An 18,313-nucleotide genomic window follows, 5' to 3' on the forward strand; every position below is an offset into this window, starting at 1 on the left:
TTTCCTCATTCGGAGCGCCAATCCCCATGGTTGAGATAAATTTGTACAGTTGATTGATTACTAGTGTGGAAATAACTAACAAATAATCAGTTTCATTACTATTTTGAACACCTAACTAGTTAAATGCAAGTTCGGTCATTTTCTATTCTCGAATTTGAATATGTGATAAAGTAATTTGTTACACAGAATTCTAATCATTATAAGTGATGTTCAATGTTTATTTTCTAACTAAATGAAAAACAAAACGTTTCATATGAGAAATATGTGTTTCTCACAAACCATTATTATATTGTAAAGGGAAAGAATACGATTTAGATTAATTAATTTTCTCTTGCCTATTGTTTGGTTTAATATGATGCTTGGATCATATCAAGTACTTAACTTTAATACTTTGGTATTTTTCAATATTTGTTCCTTCACAATATCATGGTTATGTTAGTTTATATAACCCTTCTAGGTTTGGCTCAATAGCTTACAAATTAGATGTTGAGATGTATTTTTAACTCAAAAAACAAATAAAGCTTATGTCAAGCTTTTAGAAAGAATGCAATCTTTAAAAACGTTACAGACTTACAACAATATTTAGATGGTGTTCATCGATCTTAGTTATACATATGGTTATATATTCCATGTTGTTGATATGTGGATGTTGTATGTAGCCTTATAGCTAGGCAATGAAGATATATATGATGCAAGTGGAAGGGGTAAAGTAAAAAAAAACTGTTTGAAAAAACATAATAATACAATGATTCATGGGTCATAAACAACAAAAGAACAATAATAATATATCAAGGAAAAAACAAGGATATGAAAGGATTGTTGGGCTGGATAATATTCATTATATAGTGTGTCTTTCTCTTTTCTTTCACATTCTCATTAGCAACTTCTTTCTCACATGTCTTTGAGAACACACACACATAAACATAAACTGAAGGAAGTCAGATCCCGAAGGTGGTTAATCTGTCCATCAATCAAATCCAAATAATACATTGTTCAGTCAATCTTATCAATCAATCAAATCACACTGTGAGAGAATCATTCAGGAGAGAGAGAAAATATTATAGAGAGTAGAAAGTGATCAAAAATATGTCATCTTCAGCTTCTTTTTCACCGGACCACCATCACCACCACCACCACCTCTCTCCTCCCTCCGAGCAACTTTGTTATGTCCAGTGCAACTTTTGTGAAACCGTTCTCGCGGTATTAATATTTTTATCTACGTTTTGATATTAATTTCTGTATCACTGTATCGCTGTATATAGTTGAATACCATATTTATGACAAGAAAACTATAAATTACTTTATTATTATTATTATTATTTCACATATTAATGATTTTTTTTTGTTAAAGACAAATGGATAATATTGTTAATGATATCTTTCTTCATATCTTTGTTGATATCTTTGTTGATGTTGTAGGTGAGTGTTCCTACGAGTAGTTTGTACATGACTACTGTAACAGTCCGATGTGGTCACTGCACTCATCTCTTGTCGGTCAACATGCGTGGACTTCACTTTCCGGCTACCGCCGCCGCCGTCGCCGCCAACACTGCCGCCACTCAATTCCATCTTGGCCATAATTTCTTCTCCCCTCAAAATATTATGGTATAAGTTTAATAATTTATTAATATTATCATGAACATATAACTTCTATTTTATTTTATATTTTTGAAATGGATATCTAGGGTTAGGGTTTTGTTGACACATAATTATGTTTTTTTTTTAAATTATTTGTTGGAATCTTGGAATCATAGGAATTTCTTAAAATTGTAAACTGATATTATCATGACCTAATTTCCTAAAGTGTATAAATGTTAAATTTAAATTCTAAAACAATATTAATAATAATATTAATATTAATAATTCAGGAGGAGTTGAGAAACACACCATCTAACTTGTTTATGAATCTACCAAATCCAAATGAGCACTTTGCACCTGTTCGAGTTGATGAGCTTCCGAAGCCTCCGGTGGCAAACAGACGTAAGACTTTTAATCAGTACTTTTGTTCTTTGAGTTCAATGTTTTTTGTTTTGTTTTTCTGTTTTTTTTGTTTTACTAACTTATTCATTAACTCATTATAACAAGATACAAAAATAAATTAAAAATGTGAATGATAAACTATTGGTGCTTCTAGTCTTTTGATAATTTTGAGAAAATGAAACAAGATAATTACCAAATTATTTTTTGTTTTGTTTTGGTAACTTATTCATTGAGTTATTATAAGAAGATAAATGAATAATGTACAATCTATGCTATTGGTGCTTCTAATCTTGAGTATTTTGACAAATGAAGCAAGATAATTACCAAATTATTACAGTGGTAATGGTACTTTCAAAAACTTATGTTTCTGGTAAGAAAAAAGTCTCTTTCTCTGGATTTTATTTCATGTCTTTCCTTTCTTTGTTGGTTATGAAATTTATAATTTCTGCAACCAAAAGGCAACTTTTCTTCATCAACTAAATATGCACCAATTTACATTACTACTTGTTGAAGAAACCCTAATATTACTCAAAACAGGAGGTGTTCTTGATAAAAGGCAGCTCACATATATTCTATACGAACATAAGTAAACGCGTTGATCATGTTAAAGAATCATGACCCAAATTTCTTCATTTTCTCTTCATATTTTTACAGTAATTAAATTAATTTTTCTAAAGCGGTTTGTACCTTATCCGTTGTATTATTTGATAATAATCGCTATTAAAGGGTTTTTTTTCAACCTTTTATCAATGTAATGTTTTTAAGTACAAATAGTGGCTTAGTCTAATAACAAATGTGTATGTCTTAAAATCAAATGGTTGTAAATTCTCATATGAAGTAACAAAATTAGTTGTTAAAAAAAATGTTGTTTTAAAGTGTATCAAAATGAGAAAGTGTTACTACCAAGAAAATATAATGGTGATGGATAAAGATAAAATAATGATGATGTTATGATAGGGGGGGTTAAGAAATAGTCAGCAGTGAAACGATTTTAATGTCTTGTCTGTTTAATTTGTCGCTTTCTTTGTCTTCTATTTGCAGCTCCAGAGAAACGCCAAAGAGTGCCTTCTGCTTACAACAGATTCATAAAGTAAGTTTTTTTTTATTATATTAAATAAAAATTTTAACTTTAAGGGCAAAATACATCATATATATATATATATACCAGTGTACAAAAAATGAGGGAATGTGAAATAATTTCAATATTATTTATCATATAAAAAGGGCTGATCAAATGAGTTTTTTTTATTATTATTTTTTAAATAATGAAGGAACAATTTATAATCTTTTCAGATCAAAGAACCTATGAACTTACTAGAACAGAAAGAGCAAAAACAAACTTCAAACCTAAAAGTTTTGAAGTACCCATAATTTAATTATTTATTTTTTTAAAGTTAAATGAGTACTGTTTAGACAGCATGGTACAATGTTTAAAATGAATTTCTTGTACTGTCCAAAGGTTGCAAAACTTATGTAATCTTCCTTGGTGTTGTGCAAAGCCTTTGACTTGAAACTCATTCGACACGACTCGTTTATAATCGAGCCGAGCTGATTCATGTGTTTTGTAAATGTTTGTTCGTTAGCTCGATCGATTAACTTGTTTAAGTTAAGCTTAAATGTTTATAATTTATAAATCATCACCTATATTTTTTTTAAAATAACCAACGTAATAATTTGGTTCATGAGTCCACAAAAGACCATTTTAATATTAAGTTTCACTTCAATATTAATATATATCATTAATTTAAATGAGCTGGTTCGACTATCATACGAGCTGAGTTCAAGCTCAAATTTTAACTCATTAAGAAATAATTAACGAGTCAAACCGAACCGACTCATTTAACATTGGTCCGAAGCTGAAAAGCTGGTCAACTCATACGTTTGAACACTTTAATTCAAACATATAAATTGCAGGGAAGAGATCCAACGTATCAAAGCAGGAAACCCTGATATCAGTCACAGAGAGGCCTTCAGTGCAGCTGCAAAGAATGTAACATTAAAATAATCTTGATTTTTTACCATAGGTTTAATATTTAAACTAGGGTTTCCTTTTATATCTAAATCTTTTATTTAATAATTTGTTTTTTAGTGGGCCCATTTTCCTAATATCCACTTTGGACTCATGCCTGATCAACCCGTGAAGAAACCCAATGTGTGCCAACAGGTATTAATCCTTTTATACACAACTACTTCTCATACGCATTTATCTTCGCCCTACGTAGTGCTGTTTTCAGAAAAATTTGTCATAAGGGTCGTAATTTTTTCAATTAACTATCAATGTATACTCACATATAGAGGTGTATAAAACCGGTTTTTTTTCAAACCGAACCGGTTTAGTCAAATCATGGTCCAAATCGGTTTGGCTTAGAAACCGGTTTAGGAACAAGAAAGGTTGAACTGGTCTAACTCGATATGGTTTGGTTTAGAAGCGGAGGTTTGGTAGTTCAGTTTGGGAACTGGTCCCAAAACCGGCGGGCTGGGTTGGTTTAGGTGAAACTGGTTTTCTTTGCAGTTAACTAGTCTCAAACCGGTTTTTCTGTACATCTCTACACAAAGGGTCAGGGGGATCTTTTACATTATAATAACTAAATTTTTTTTTTCAGAGGGTGTGGCCGACCCTGTATCACAAGGGTAGGTCCGCCTTGGTCCTACCTTTAACATTTTGTTATTTCTTATTCTTCATGTTCTTATGTTTCTCGTCTTGGATTGCTCAACAATTTGTGTTTGATTTTACGCAGGAAGGAGAGGATCTGCTCATGAAAGATGGATTTCTGAGCACTGCCAATGTGGGTGTTACACCTTATTGAAAGAAATGGATTAAGGGCTAAGATATAAATGGCTAGCTAGGGTTTTTTTAAGTTTGGTGTGTCCTTTTGCTTGAATGTCTAATAAAGACCTAATTATTAGGGGTTCTTGTTTTATCCTATAATATATGATCATCTTAATATCAAAGTCTCTTAATAATTTAGTCACTCATGAAGGCCCTTCCATGATGACTCATGACATGGCCGATCTTAAGGTATGACAGGGTAGTCGACGGCTACAGGCCTGATACCCAGCTAGGCTGGAAATTCTTTTTTTTCAAAAAAAATTATATGTATTTTTATGAAAATAATATGTATAATCAGTGTTTCAACACAATTACATAACCACTAGGTTGGTCTAGTGATAAAGGGGTATAACATCTAACCAAAAAATTTTGAGTTCTAGTCGAGACTTTTTAAATTTATTTTTATATAAAATTTTTTTACAAAATTCAAATCATAATCATTTAAGCTCATTTAAAAATAAATTGTCTAAGCAAAAATTTCCGTCTTTGGCCCAAAAAAATATTCATCTTCTCGGAGCCGGCCTTGATCATGATCCCATGCAATATGTATTATAATTGATCTCCTAGTTTTGACATTGGTTTGGGGCTTATGTTCCTTTTTAAGTGATGGAATTAATAGAGGATGGATGGGCATGTGCTAGGTTATCTTTTTATGTCATTGAATACCTAGCTACCATTTATGAGTACCCATTCTCTTGCTTGGACTAGCATTTGAAATATTAAACTTACCACCATCATCGTTGCCCATTGCAAATTTAATGAGAATAGACTTTGCATTGCCCGGCCACTCTCGAGATCTCATGATTTCAAGTTATACTTGACAACCACCGAACCACAAGGCTGGTTGTTGGTCATTTTTGTGCTATGATCAGCTATTTGGGAAATGCGGATTTATGTAACTAACAAACGAGAAAACGAGAAAATGGAATAAACATTATATTGAGTTGAGAGGTGTGACGTTCATACTTGATCAATACTATTCTGATTCTTTCGAGCACCATGGAACCTTAATGGCTATAAGGGGAGAAGGCCATAGACCGTGAAACTTCCAAGGGGAAACCCCCGTGGCAATGTCCGGGAAGTGAAGTCCAAGGGCAATTACCCTAGCATGATTGATCTGATATTCATGATGGAAGAAAAGCTAAAATATTTGGTAAAATGATTTAAAATGTCAAACGCATCAAAGACCTTATGAGTGATGAGGAAAACCCCCCGAGATACTAGAAAAAAAATCCCGAAAACTACTTTTAAACAATTCATAGATTTTTTAAGATAGTCACACCACAACATAAACTCAACAAGATTTGACATATTTGGTAAAATGATTCAAATGTCAAATGCATCAAAGACCTTATATTGTGTAAACCTTTTAATCAAATTGTTCATTTCGGCCGAAAATAGCCCGACAAGCTCATAGGTCGGGACTGTTCATTTTGGACAGAATATTTGGCCGGTGAACTACCTTAAAAAAATGTATTTGCTTTTAAAGGATTTACATGTAGAGTGGACCATTTAAAACAATAATTTGTCAATTACAAATTTAGTGGGCCAAGCCAGGCCAATGATCCATTTTCGTATTAATCTGGAACAAAAGCCCAAGAAAGCACTTAAATAATTTATATTTAAGCAAACAACTGATTTTAAACATAATTTTCACCTTTATGTGCTTATTGGGCTTACGGCTAGCCAATAGCTTAATTACAGACTGTTTTGGGCAAAGAATCCCAAAATGCCCAATAACTATTTTATACAAGCAACCCAAGATAATTTCTCATGAAAGAATCATGATAAACATGGGTCTATTGGGTTAAGATTTTGGCCCCAAAGCCCATATTCTTACCACACATATTTTATGACTAGGATAACTTTATATAACTTTTCAAAGTTTGTTTAACTCGACTCACTACTCAAGTTATGTTTTTGGGCATTTTCTGTTGTCTTCTATCTAGCTAGTCCGAGTAGAAGTCTAACACCATTTATCTATATCGATTGATATGGCTATGTGTTCAAAAGAAAAAACAAAAAATTTGAGCAAAATCAAGAAAATCCACAACCTAAGGAACAAACTATCAACTCCATACAAAGCCAACTAGCTAGGAGGTTTCTTGGCAAATCATGTGCCCGAATACATCAAGGGATTGAGGTGTGATGCTTTGAGCATTTTTCTCCCACCAAATTTTAAAAGGAAAGTGACACTTGTTGCAAAGTATCAACGTTGCACACGATACATGAAATGAAAGGATATCCTAACGTTGCCAGCAACAAAAATCATGTGTATATAGGACAACTTGTGACTGTGTTAAGTCACACGGTGGACAAAAGTGTAGATTTAGAGTATTGTTCATAGTTGTTAAAAATATTATAGGCCACCTTGCCAGCTAGTAGATGTCTAGCCGTTATTTATTTTTATGATGATAGGTGACTTCTGTTCTTATACTCTCTCAATTGATAACGTATTAAACCTTGTTAATGAATCATGTTTGAATACCCAAACTACTTTGGTGTTTGAGGCAATTTTCCAAGTGACAACATGGGTTATATGTAAATACACGAACGGCATGATTTTATCACTTGTAAGTTGTAAAGGACGTTTTGGGTTACATAGTCAGTTACATTAAGAAGCATGCAATTCTAGTAAGGTGGGTTATGATATGTAGACATTGATTTTCTTCGTGTATACACTTGATTGCTAGATTTTAAACCTCGATCGCTTGAATAAGTAAGTGCATCGTCTTTGTTGTGACATGCTAGAAATTATTAAGTATAAGGTTCAAGTTTCTCTCTATAACTCTTAAAGACCTCTATGAGTCAGTGGAACAAACTATCAATCATGTAATTATTTTATCGCCATATATACACTTAAAACACTTCATTCAAGAACAAGTTTAAGAAACATGAAGATTTAAAGAAAGCTAACAAATGTGTATTTGTATGATTTGAAAAATATCATACAAATACTTGCATAATTTAAAAAAAATATATTGAAAAATAGGCTAGTGAAAGTTGATGCACGACCAATGATCGCGTATACTCAACATGTTTGTCGTGTATGTCATGGCTATGAATGTATTTTCTTTTGATCATCTTTATATCACATACAAAAAAAATTACATGTTTCATAATTTTCTATTTGTTCTTTTTTATAAAGCAATTTTAGCCCACAAAATAATATAGAAAAAGGGTCCAATTTAATGGACTGCACTGCGGTGGTTGTGTTTCTTATATACAAGCTTAATAAGTGCATACAACAAATCTCAACCACTATTATATTCACTGACATATTTGATGCATTTAGTTTAATCTTAATAGTGCCTCAAGTTGCAGGCAGCTGACCAGTCCAAATGACTTCCACGTACCAAATAAATATAAAGAATTTGTACTGTTTACAATAGAACAGAATAAAGCCAAAATATTGTTTTGAAATAGGTAAACTTGACTAGATTATAATCAACAAGTCAATTAATTAAAAAACACATCCACATTTGTAGATTTAAAATTTCAAACCCAACAATAAACAACACTAAATTCCACCAAAAATAAAATAAAAAATACTCTTCAACCACAAAACATGGGAATCTTGTTGACTCTAATATAGTCTAATCACCATATAAGGCTGAGGGGTGTGGGGCTTCAACGGGGGCGCTAGAGCCCCTCCGCTCGCGCCCCTAGGCGCTAACACCACACCACCGGGGCGCTAACGGGGGCGCTAACGGGGCGCTAACGCGAAAAACAATGCAGGCGTGAGCTGGTTAGCGGGAGAAGAGAGAGAGAGGAGCACACCTTTTGAGGTATTTTGGACCGTTGGGAGCCGAAAAAAACAAAAAAAATATATATTTTCTATATAGGTTTACGGAAAAGAGCCGTTGAGCTCATATTAAATTAAAAAAAAATATTTTCTTAAACTATAAATATATACCTTTATAAAATATACTTCATTTCACAATTATACACCTTTCCTCCTAAAATCCTCTCAAAACTAACACAAAAAAAATGTCGTTGTTGGAATATATTTATAAAAAAAAAAAAAAAAAAAATTTCGTTGGAGCCCCTACTGGAGCCCCTCCACACCAGAGGCCAGGGCTCCAACGGGGGCTCCAACAACCCCCTTATCCAGTTTCTCTCTCTGCCACACGTCATAATATTATTGGTTGGAGCCCCCACTAAAGCCCCAATTAAAGCCCCCTACACCCCTCAGCCTAATCATATAAAGTAACTCAACAACCAATATAATAAGCTGCATAATTCAACCACATTCTTCACTATAACATATACAATATTAAAAAACTAAAGCAGGTTTCTTTTTCACCAAATTCACTTATAACTTATAAGTGGTAATGTTGATAAAGACTGAGTTACAAGTTATTGAAAACTGCTATAATATTTTCACAACCTCGGAATAAACATACAATTTGTTATTTTCTCGAATAACAAAAGAGTAAACATTAAGTACACGACACTAAACACTCAAAGAACTTAGATATGCCAACACAAACTGACACAACTCAAAGCATATATGTTTCGTATAGGCTTATACGTATACGAGTCGTATGGGCTTACACTGATGTCTGGATAACCGAGGTGGTGTTTGAATAAACTAATTTTTTTATGGTCTAATTTTGATACAAGAGTTAGAATAAGGCAGCCACGGAAAACTCGAACGGTAGATTAACTTTAAAATAATAATAATGTTAGACAAAAATGTACTCTATAAGGCCAAGTTGAACAATATAACAAAGTTACAAAACTATAGTTACCTTTCAAACTCAACATAGTACCACCATGGTTAAAGTCCTTTGGACGGTGACTAAACACAAAAAGTTTTCTGCATGCTTAGCCTCCATCACTTTCAAACTCAAAACATAAATACATAACATAACACTCCTTCAACTACTTACTTTACTTGCACCAATTAACCTCCTTTAAATCATCTTATCTTCTACTAGTGTTCTACATCTCATGTTATTGTTATTGTTATATATATATATATATATATATATAGACATTGGTTCATTTCAAAAGTTTTTTACAGCGAGAAGTGATATTAACCAATCATGTATTTTCTTTCTTTTTTTTTAATTTATATTAAAGGGTAAACAGGTCATATCATATATTTTTTATATTTGGTATGTTTTAATAACCTGCGTATACCTCGTCTTCATCGATCTTCACTTTCAATTTTTGATTTCACAATCCCAGATAATTAGGCTTTCAAACCATCATCGCATATCGTGTCTAGATTGATTGTTGAAGATGACGTCCAAATCGTTTGTGATATTCAACAGGCGTATGTTATGCCCAATATTATTCTTCCCTAAATTAGCCCTAAATCTTTATCGGTTCAGGAACATCAGGTTTTACTTCTCGTTAATCTTTACATCAATTTCGTTTTACCAATCTAATTTCGATTTACCAATGTTTTCAAATTGATTTACCAATGTTTTCAAATTATCCGTGAGAATTGGAATTTAATTTATTATGTTTCAACAAAACTAATAGGATGAATTTTCTGGTAACTGATAATGTTTTGATCTTATGATTTATAATTACTTAGCATTTAATGTTTTTTTCTATTTAATTTTAGTGTTAATTTGGTTCAATGTTTGATGTATTGCAAGATGTATATGAATATTTGTTTTTATAAAAGATCAAAATCATTGCTTAACTGAATATTCAGTCTTAAATGGGTCTTTATTATTATAAAAACTGTTTATTTTCCTTAATCTATCATCTTCACATAATCCTCAATCAAGCATCAGTTTGTTCCAGTCAAGCATCAGTTTGTTCCACACCTTCCACGCCTTAACCTATCATCTTCACATAATTTATCAGTTTGTTCTCAAATTATTAGGTGCAATGGACCATGTTTCATCTTCACATAATCCTCAGTCAAGCATCATACCGACTAATAATTACGAAAGTAAGTTCCACATTTTGCTCAATTTATCAACTACACAAATTCACGTTAATCGCGCAGTCCAAGTATTAGAAACCACATTTTGCTCACTTTATCAATTTATTTTATATAAAACGCAAAACAGTATTTTTTTCCTTAACTTTTTATATCGTCGGTATATTTTGGTTTGATTCATTCATTTGTGTGTATGTATGTTCATACAGTTGTATGTAGGGACGCCTCTCTGTGTGTATGTACATTTTCTCAAATGTGTATAGGTTTTTTTTGTGTATGTATCTTCATATAGTTGTATGTATGGACTCCTCTCTGTGTGATGTACATTTGCTCAAATGTGTATAGTTTTTTTTTGTTGTGTGTATGTATGTTCATACAGTTGTATGTATGGACTCCTCTCTGTGTGTATCTAAATTTTCTCAAATGCGTAGTTTTTTTGTATGTATGTCGCCTACAATCTTGTTATATGCGTTTTATTTTGCTAGTGACATATCTCTATAAACATTATGTTAGTCATAATGGTATACAATTTCAAAAACTAGGTATTTTATACAAATATAATGTTGCAATTAGCCTGATAATTTTTAAATGCTAATAATATGCTGATCTTTTAATGCTTTTTAAGTAGTAGTCATCTTCTTTCATTGATAGTATTCATCTTTTTCAATAATGATCTTTTAATGTCATTTTTGTTTGTATAATGATCTAGGTTTTACTCATTTTTAACAGTATCTAGTCATTTTAACGATATTCAAACCGTTTTTCCAGGAAATGATGATGTTCCCGAGATTCAAACCATTATCCCAGAAACTAATGAGACGTTACTCGGTCAGTCGAGTGTTCCACAAGTTGTTAGCCTTGAACGTAAGAATTAACCAAGTTTCATTACTTACACTTACTTTCATTATCATTTATTATTATTATCCAATTATTAGTATATTGTTTGACTTGTTGATTTAGTATTACATGCAGAAAATGACCAACCAAACTACACGTACGCATATGATGGGACAAAATATTGGATCCCAAATGTTCCATCAGATGAAAAACCTTCCATCGGGTTACATTTTAAAACATGGGATGATGCTGTTGTTATGTACAAGGCTTACGCATCCAAAGCTGGTTTTGACATTAGGATCTCAACCTCAACACGGACAAAAGGTGCCATCTCCCATAGGTATATGGTATGTAGCAAATCCGGTAGCCCACGTTTCAAAGATGTCGATACCATGGACACCTCATCGTCATCTACCAAGCGACGCCACATGAATATAAAGGTCACTGGTTGCACTGCATATATTAGACTTAAAGTTCCATCAACATCAGTCGGGTTTGAGATATATAATTTCATAGAGGCTCACAATCATGGCCTTGTCAATGATTATAATATGGACCTAACCCGAGGACGAAGACAGCTACAGTTTACAGAAAAGAAATTAATTCAAAGTCTTCAAACTGCCGGTTTCGGTCCAACCGTTGCTCACCGTGTGCAATCATCCCTGAAGGGCGGCCAACACTTGGTCACAGGAACAAAGTCTGACTTTAAGAACCATGCTCGAAATGTTAGGTCTTGTGTAGCTGATGCGGATGCTCAAATGATTGTTGATAGGTTTGCCGACAACATGAATAATTTGGAGGATTTTTTTTCCAATACAAAGCTGAAAAAGGTCATCTAAGGTCAATATTCTGGTGTGACAACATATCTAGATGCAACTACAGTATGTTTGGTGAAGTGCTAGCTTTCGATGCTACGTACGAAACAAACAGGTAATGATTGTGCGATTATCTTTTCCTGCAACACCCTTCATTAATTTTTCATATCCCTTACATTTGTGTACGTACAGGCATAACATGATTTTTGTCCCTTTCACGGGCGTGGATTGCCACAAGAAATGTGTTACCTTTGGTGCTGGCTTAATAAATAATGAGACGATTGACTCTTACCAGTGGTTACTAAATGTGTTCATAACAGCTCATGGCAAGCAGCCCAGGTTGGTCTTGACTTATCAGGATGCGGCTATGAAACAAGCCGTTTCAAGTGTTTTGACCGAATCCACACATAGACTGTGCATGTGGCATGTTACAAATAAAATAGCTGTTAAGGTATGAATCTGGTTTTAATTCTACTTTTTTTTTCGCGTGTAACACTTTCAAACATGTTATTGACTTGTGGTTTTTTTTTGTTTAAGCTGAAGGGAGAGATTCAGGTTAATGAAGAAATCAGGTGTCGTGTTAATAAGTTGGTTTGGAATGTGTTCATCAAGCCAGAGTCCTTTGAATCTAGATGGCATGATTTGATTGACGAATTCAACTTAAGCGAAAACAAATGGTTAAAAGACATGTTTGCTATTAGAAAAAGTTGGGTCCCGGCTTACTTTAGAGAGCTTCCAATGTGTTGCCTAATGAAGACTACCTCCCGGTGTGAGAGTTCCAATTCACAATTCAAAGTATATTCTAGCCTAGGCAACAATCTTGTTCAATTCATGAACTGTTTTGAAATGGCATTGAATGCTCAACGAAACGTGCAACGCAAATTGCAAAATGATACGACAACACAGACACCTCGTTTGGAGACCCCTTTGCCAATCGAGCGCCACACATCATATGTCTACACTATAACGATTTTTAAAGAGGTTCAGAAAGAGATTACAAGGGGACTGTATCATTATGCACGTACTTGTCTTGAGTCAGAAGACGGACTGAACATTCAATTTATCAATCACAAGGACAAACGAAATGGTTTTGTTGGTGAATTCAAGGTTCATGTTTCATCACGTATCACCACAGCTTAAACTTAGAGTTTATATAATTTCATGTCATTAACATCTAACCCTTTTTTAACTTATTATGCAGGTGAATCACAATCTCAATGACAACACTTTTTCGTGTTCCTGTAAGAGCTTCACTCGCATTGGCTACCTATGTAGACACGTTTTTAAAGTCTTCCAAATCGAGCTAATAGAGGAAATCCCTGAAAAATACATCCCAACACGGTAGAGGAGTGACGTCCTACCATCGTCACTTTTCAAGATTGAATCCAGATACGGAGTTCCTCTAGACGATAGGTCCAAACTGAGGGAACAGTTTTTGACTTTGACCAATCAGAGTGTGGACCGGGCACGAGGTAACACAGGACTTCTTCAGTCCTTGGTTGACCAAATGCAGTAGATGAAGAACAAAATTGGGAGAAAATTCCTTGCGAACCTTCATACAACCGCAAATCTGCCATAATCCAAGATTTGATTGGTTACAAGATACCCGAAAAGGTCACCATACTTCCACTGACGAGGATTAGAAATAAGGGTTCCTGGTCCCGCAAGCGCAAGACAGGTCCATGTGAGATGGCCAAAAAGAAAAGCAAGAAACCAAAAAGGTTTTGCAAGAAATGTGACAAACATGTTCGTGGTCACGACTCACGTAACCATAACAAAGTTATGCTCGAAAAAGAACGCAGGCGAAAGGAGCGTGAGCAACGGCGAAAAGACAGTCTCCAGGCAAGAAAAGATAAAGTAGCAATGATGGACAAACAATGTATGGAATATGTGGAAACCGACGAGACCGTTTATACATCTGAAACGGACTCATCTGAAGAATCTGATAACAGCAACGACACCGACTCGAGTTTTAAAGACTAAAAGACTGTGTTTTTTGTTTTTTTCAATTATATTTGAGAAACCAGAGTATTCTTCTTGATTAGATTTCTTTCTATATTAAACAATCGTTTTCACTAAACTTTCATATGTTTTATATATACCCGCCTTTGTGAACCCTTTGTTTGATTAGTTATGCACGTAGCCCTTGGCAAATTATTGTTAACTATTCTACGCCTGTGTCTCGAAACCCACTGCTTCAATAACACATGTTCACCTTGAATGGCAGAACCAAGGATCAATGTGTTTAACAATTACTACATACTTCCCTTTCGCAATTCTATATGTGTAACCATATATCTACTGGTCTATAACTGATGAACAAGTGCTTTTTAAAACATCACGCCTGCTGTTATAAACAGATGTACCATGTACGTCGAAATGTCTGTTCAACTCTGCCTGTACATACAGCCACTTTAGCGGTTGACGCCAAAGCATGCTCTTACATAACATACCGTACATCGGCTATCACGCACATACAAACACACAGGTTCACAAACGTGCACATATAACTCTGTCAAACATTCGCATACATACTATTGGCTGCGTGCGTTAACACTTTTGCGTATGCGCATACGCAGTGACATTGTACTTACGTACTCCCACATGCATGCACTTACATCCGTTGGTATATATGTCCCCACCCAAACGTTCACGTCCCTACGCGTATACGTCGGTATCTATCAACGCACACATATCTCTTTGTTCGTACGCATCATGGCCTTACTTGTGTGTTATGACGTCTCATTGGACTTTGAACATACACATGCGCACGCGGCTTGTTATGTAGGCACCACTTTTTTATGTTGGTGTATGTGTAGGTTTCGTATGTACACAGACACGTTTGTTAGCATACAACACGCACATGCACCAACTATTAAACATTAACACACACCAACTTCACACACTTGTGAAATCAGTCTCACTGGTTCGAAATCTCTCATACATATTGCTATTTAACATTTGCAGCTGCTGTGTGTTCACTAAACCTAAATATGGATGTATATGATGTCTTAGAAGTATACTTATGTGGGGTCGGCGCCTTCACATTAACCCCAAACACATTAATCAAACCGACATTCCTCAATGTAATACACATTCATCTTTGTTTTAATACACATCACATGATCAATATTTAACCATTCTATGTCTACCTACATCCAAATCTTTATCCCATATGACCTATATCGCCACGTGTTCTTGACACGCATCCTTCTAATGCCAAACACATACACAAAAACCGCTACGACTAGCATACAACATCACAACCCAATAACCTATTTCTGGCAACCACAAACCATACGCGCAAAATACTTTAACCACTAAACAACTACATTTAAAGTAACATACAAAATTTGCAAACTTAATAACTTCATTAGGAAACTTAAATCCGATTACATTAACCAAACACAAAAAACCCAGCCGTGTACAACGGCTGACACATCACATACGACTACACATCAGATCAGATCCGTCTACGTAGCCCACAAAACATAGTTTAACACTTTAACGAAAATTAACTAAGGTAAAAAATACAATAAAACATAAACGCTTAAAACATAAAACCATTAAACTTAGGTAGTTGCCTTCAGCTTGTCATACTTTCATCGTTAAGCACCGCTTCATCGATAATCGGTTTATGCTTGTTTATGGCAGCTAGAAGGATCTTGGCTGTGTCTCCTTTACCCTTAAGCCGAGTAACACCTTCTTAGACCTCAACGACCCATCACCTAGTCCACATCTGCAGTTCACTCCACCCATGAACGTCTCCATATGCCTTATCACAAACAACCCGGACTCCTCGTAATCCCTTATCGTACACTTTAACTTCAACCATTTCGGTTCTACCCCCTCCATTGCAGTTGCTTTTGGATGATCGGCAATTGTCAGATAGCTGACAAAAAACTCATTCTGCATCCAACCCCAATCATTTAACACATAAAACTTTACCCCCAAACAAAAAACAAAAGTAAACAAAACTAGTACACAATTCAAAACAAAACTAACCCGTTTCATGACCGTGCGCGTGCATAAACCAACATACTCTTCATCCGACTTCTTCTGGGCTTTCGACCGGCGTTTGTTTGCTGACTTGTCAACACTATCTAACACATCAATAGCCAAATTTTTCACATCAAAACACACCAGATAGATGTGGCTACCCGACACAATAGGTATAACAAACATCTCATATGGTCTTAGTTTAAGTTTCGTTGCTTCGTTTTTCACCGCGCGCCTAACTAACTCCTTGATCATCCCGAAACCCGCTGTGAACGTGAAATCTTTAAATCCAAGTATGCTACCATTCTATAAATAAAACACAACCAGTTATTGTTAATATGGTTATACTACTAACGACAACCACAGATTATCTATAAATATAGCAGACACCTACACGTTACTTAACCTTCACCAACTCCAACAATTTACTAGACACACCTAACTACCTTCACAACATTTTTCACCAGCACCTATGTGTCTATAACTTCCATGCCCATCACAAATATGTCCCGATTCGCTTCCAATCTATCTACCACGTGTACTGTCCACTAACAAACATTGTTCACCAACCCACCAGAACATACTACTATAAAATTCTTTCAGCCTTTATGATTAGATAACAATATAACGACTTACAAGCTCGACGGGACCAAGAAACAACCGATACGGTGACGATTCGCTCCTATACGCCTCCGCCTCATTCATTACCATTGAGAAACAGGTGATTACGTTGCTATTAATCGTCATGTTGGGCTGCAGTGACTTAAAATCACCTCTATACCCTTCCACACCTTCATCAGTAACAAAAACCGCTTCCCTGCACAACATCACACCTTGGTTACAACCATTAACGACGACATACTATCAAAATATTAAATGCATCAAACAAAACTTACATATCAGGACCACCAGTCTTATGTATGTATCTCCACACTAGAGTTTCATATTTATCTTCGTTACTCTGAATGTCAACCGGCCTTTTCATATACGGCGATTTAACCAGGTAGCTCAGCCGTGTCTCCCTTTTCTCCCTTGCGATGCCTTTACCTTTTTGTGCAATCAATCTTGACAACACACCCAAGGGTACGTGGTCCGTATCACTGTCCATCCCTTGTTTATTTTCATTTGCCGGTGTCCTCAATTCATCGTCCGCCATCATTTTATCAAGTGACATTGTTGTTGTGGCTGGTGTCTTCACCACATTTCCTTCATCAACTTGCGTCAGTCCAAACTAAATGAAGGCTCATCGACATGCACAACATTTTCTGGCATCATATTCAACCTACGACTACCACTACCACCAACAGATCCACCTATGCCGCCACTCCCGCATCCACTCCCACCTGCACTTGCCTTGTCCGCACTATCGCAAATTTTTTTAACAACCTGTGGATCACTCCAAAACTGTGAGGCAATCGGATCGGCCGCACATACACTAACAACTTCACGTGAACAATTTTCTCCTCTTCCTTCTTGCGTATTACCCAGCCTCTTCTCACGGTTATCGCCGTCTACCTTTCCAAGACTCCCCTTTTGATTACAAACATCCATGGGTTTACCAGTTTCTACCCGCACCTCCAACACATTACCACCAAAGTCTTTATTTCCACACGTACCAACATCAGATTGCCACTCCCAGTGTGTTTGAACGGTTTCCTTGTACTTTTCGGCAAGTTCCTTTGCCTCATCATTTCCTGGATTCTCACCACACACGACTGTCGCTATTATCTCAAACTCTTCCTTGCATTGGTGAATCATGTCCAACACATACCCCATACGTTCCAACTTCTCCTACATAATTAACAACAGGGGGTTTCATAAATTCAATCAAACATATATCAGTTACTATATTAATCCTTAACTATATACAACATGTCTACTTATATACCTGCAGATACGATGTTGCGTCTGACTTGCTGGCCTTGCTCTTATCTTTGACTTTAC

General features: G+C 35.1%; 2 protein-coding genes across 2 annotated transcripts; both read left to right on the forward strand.

Moving 5' to 3' along the window:
• The first annotated feature begins 799 nt into the window (after positions 1-799).
• On the forward strand, positions 800-4,927 carry LOC143621065 (axial regulator YABBY 1-like). Its single transcript, XM_077092597.1, has 7 exons — positions 800-1,200; positions 1,420-1,605; positions 1,869-1,980; positions 3,022-3,070; positions 3,895-3,970; positions 4,070-4,144; positions 4,719-4,927. The coding sequence occupies exons 1-7, from the start codon at positions 1,087-1,089 to the stop codon at positions 4,785-4,787; spliced, it is 681 nt and encodes a 226-aa protein (XP_076948712.1). The 5' UTR covers positions 800-1,086; the 3' UTR covers positions 4,788-4,927.
• A 5,736-nt stretch (positions 4,928-10,663) lies between these two features.
• LOC143621228 (protein FAR1-RELATED SEQUENCE 5-like) lies at positions 10,664-13,715 on the forward strand. Its single transcript, XM_077092726.1, has 7 exons — positions 10,664-10,727; positions 11,448-11,582; positions 11,691-12,203; positions 12,356-12,485; positions 12,563-12,803; positions 12,839-13,477; positions 13,572-13,715. The coding sequence occupies exons 1-7, from the start codon at positions 10,664-10,666 to the stop codon at positions 13,713-13,715; spliced, it is 1,866 nt and encodes a 621-aa protein (XP_076948841.1).
• Positions 13,716-18,313: the final 4,598 nt, after the last annotated feature.

The sequence above is a fragment of the Bidens hawaiensis genome, unplaced genomic scaffold (assembly GCF_021521415.1).
Source record: "Bidens hawaiensis isolate Kalapana, Puna unplaced genomic scaffold, B.hawaiensis_p1.1 tig00002772_1, whole genome shotgun sequence".
NCBI lineage: Eukaryota > Viridiplantae > Streptophyta > Magnoliopsida > Asterales > Asteraceae > Bidens > Bidens hawaiensis.

Coding starts and splice junctions, on each gene's coding strand:
- LOC143621065 (XM_077092597.1), top strand. CDS start 1,087: ATGTCATCTTCAGCTTCTTTTTCACCGGACCACCATCACCACCACCAC. Junction 1,606..1,868: donor TCTCCCCTCAAAATATTATG/GTATAAGTTTAA, acceptor TTAATAATTCAG/GAGGAGTTGAGAAACACACC. Junction 3,971..4,069: donor TCAGTGCAGCTGCAAAGAAT/GTAACATTAAAA, acceptor TTTGTTTTTTAG/TGGGCCCATTTTCCTAATAT.
- LOC143621228 (XM_077092726.1), top strand. CDS start 10,664: ATGGACCATGTTTCATCTTCACATAATCCTCAGTCAAGCATCATACCG. Junction 10,728..11,447: donor ACCGACTAATAATTACGAAA/GTAAGTTCCACA, acceptor CATTTTTAACAG/TATCTAGTCATTTTAACGAT. Junction 12,804..12,838: donor TGTGCATGTGGCATGTTACA/AATAAAATAGCT, acceptor AATCTGGTTTTA/ATTCTACTTTTTTTTTCGCG.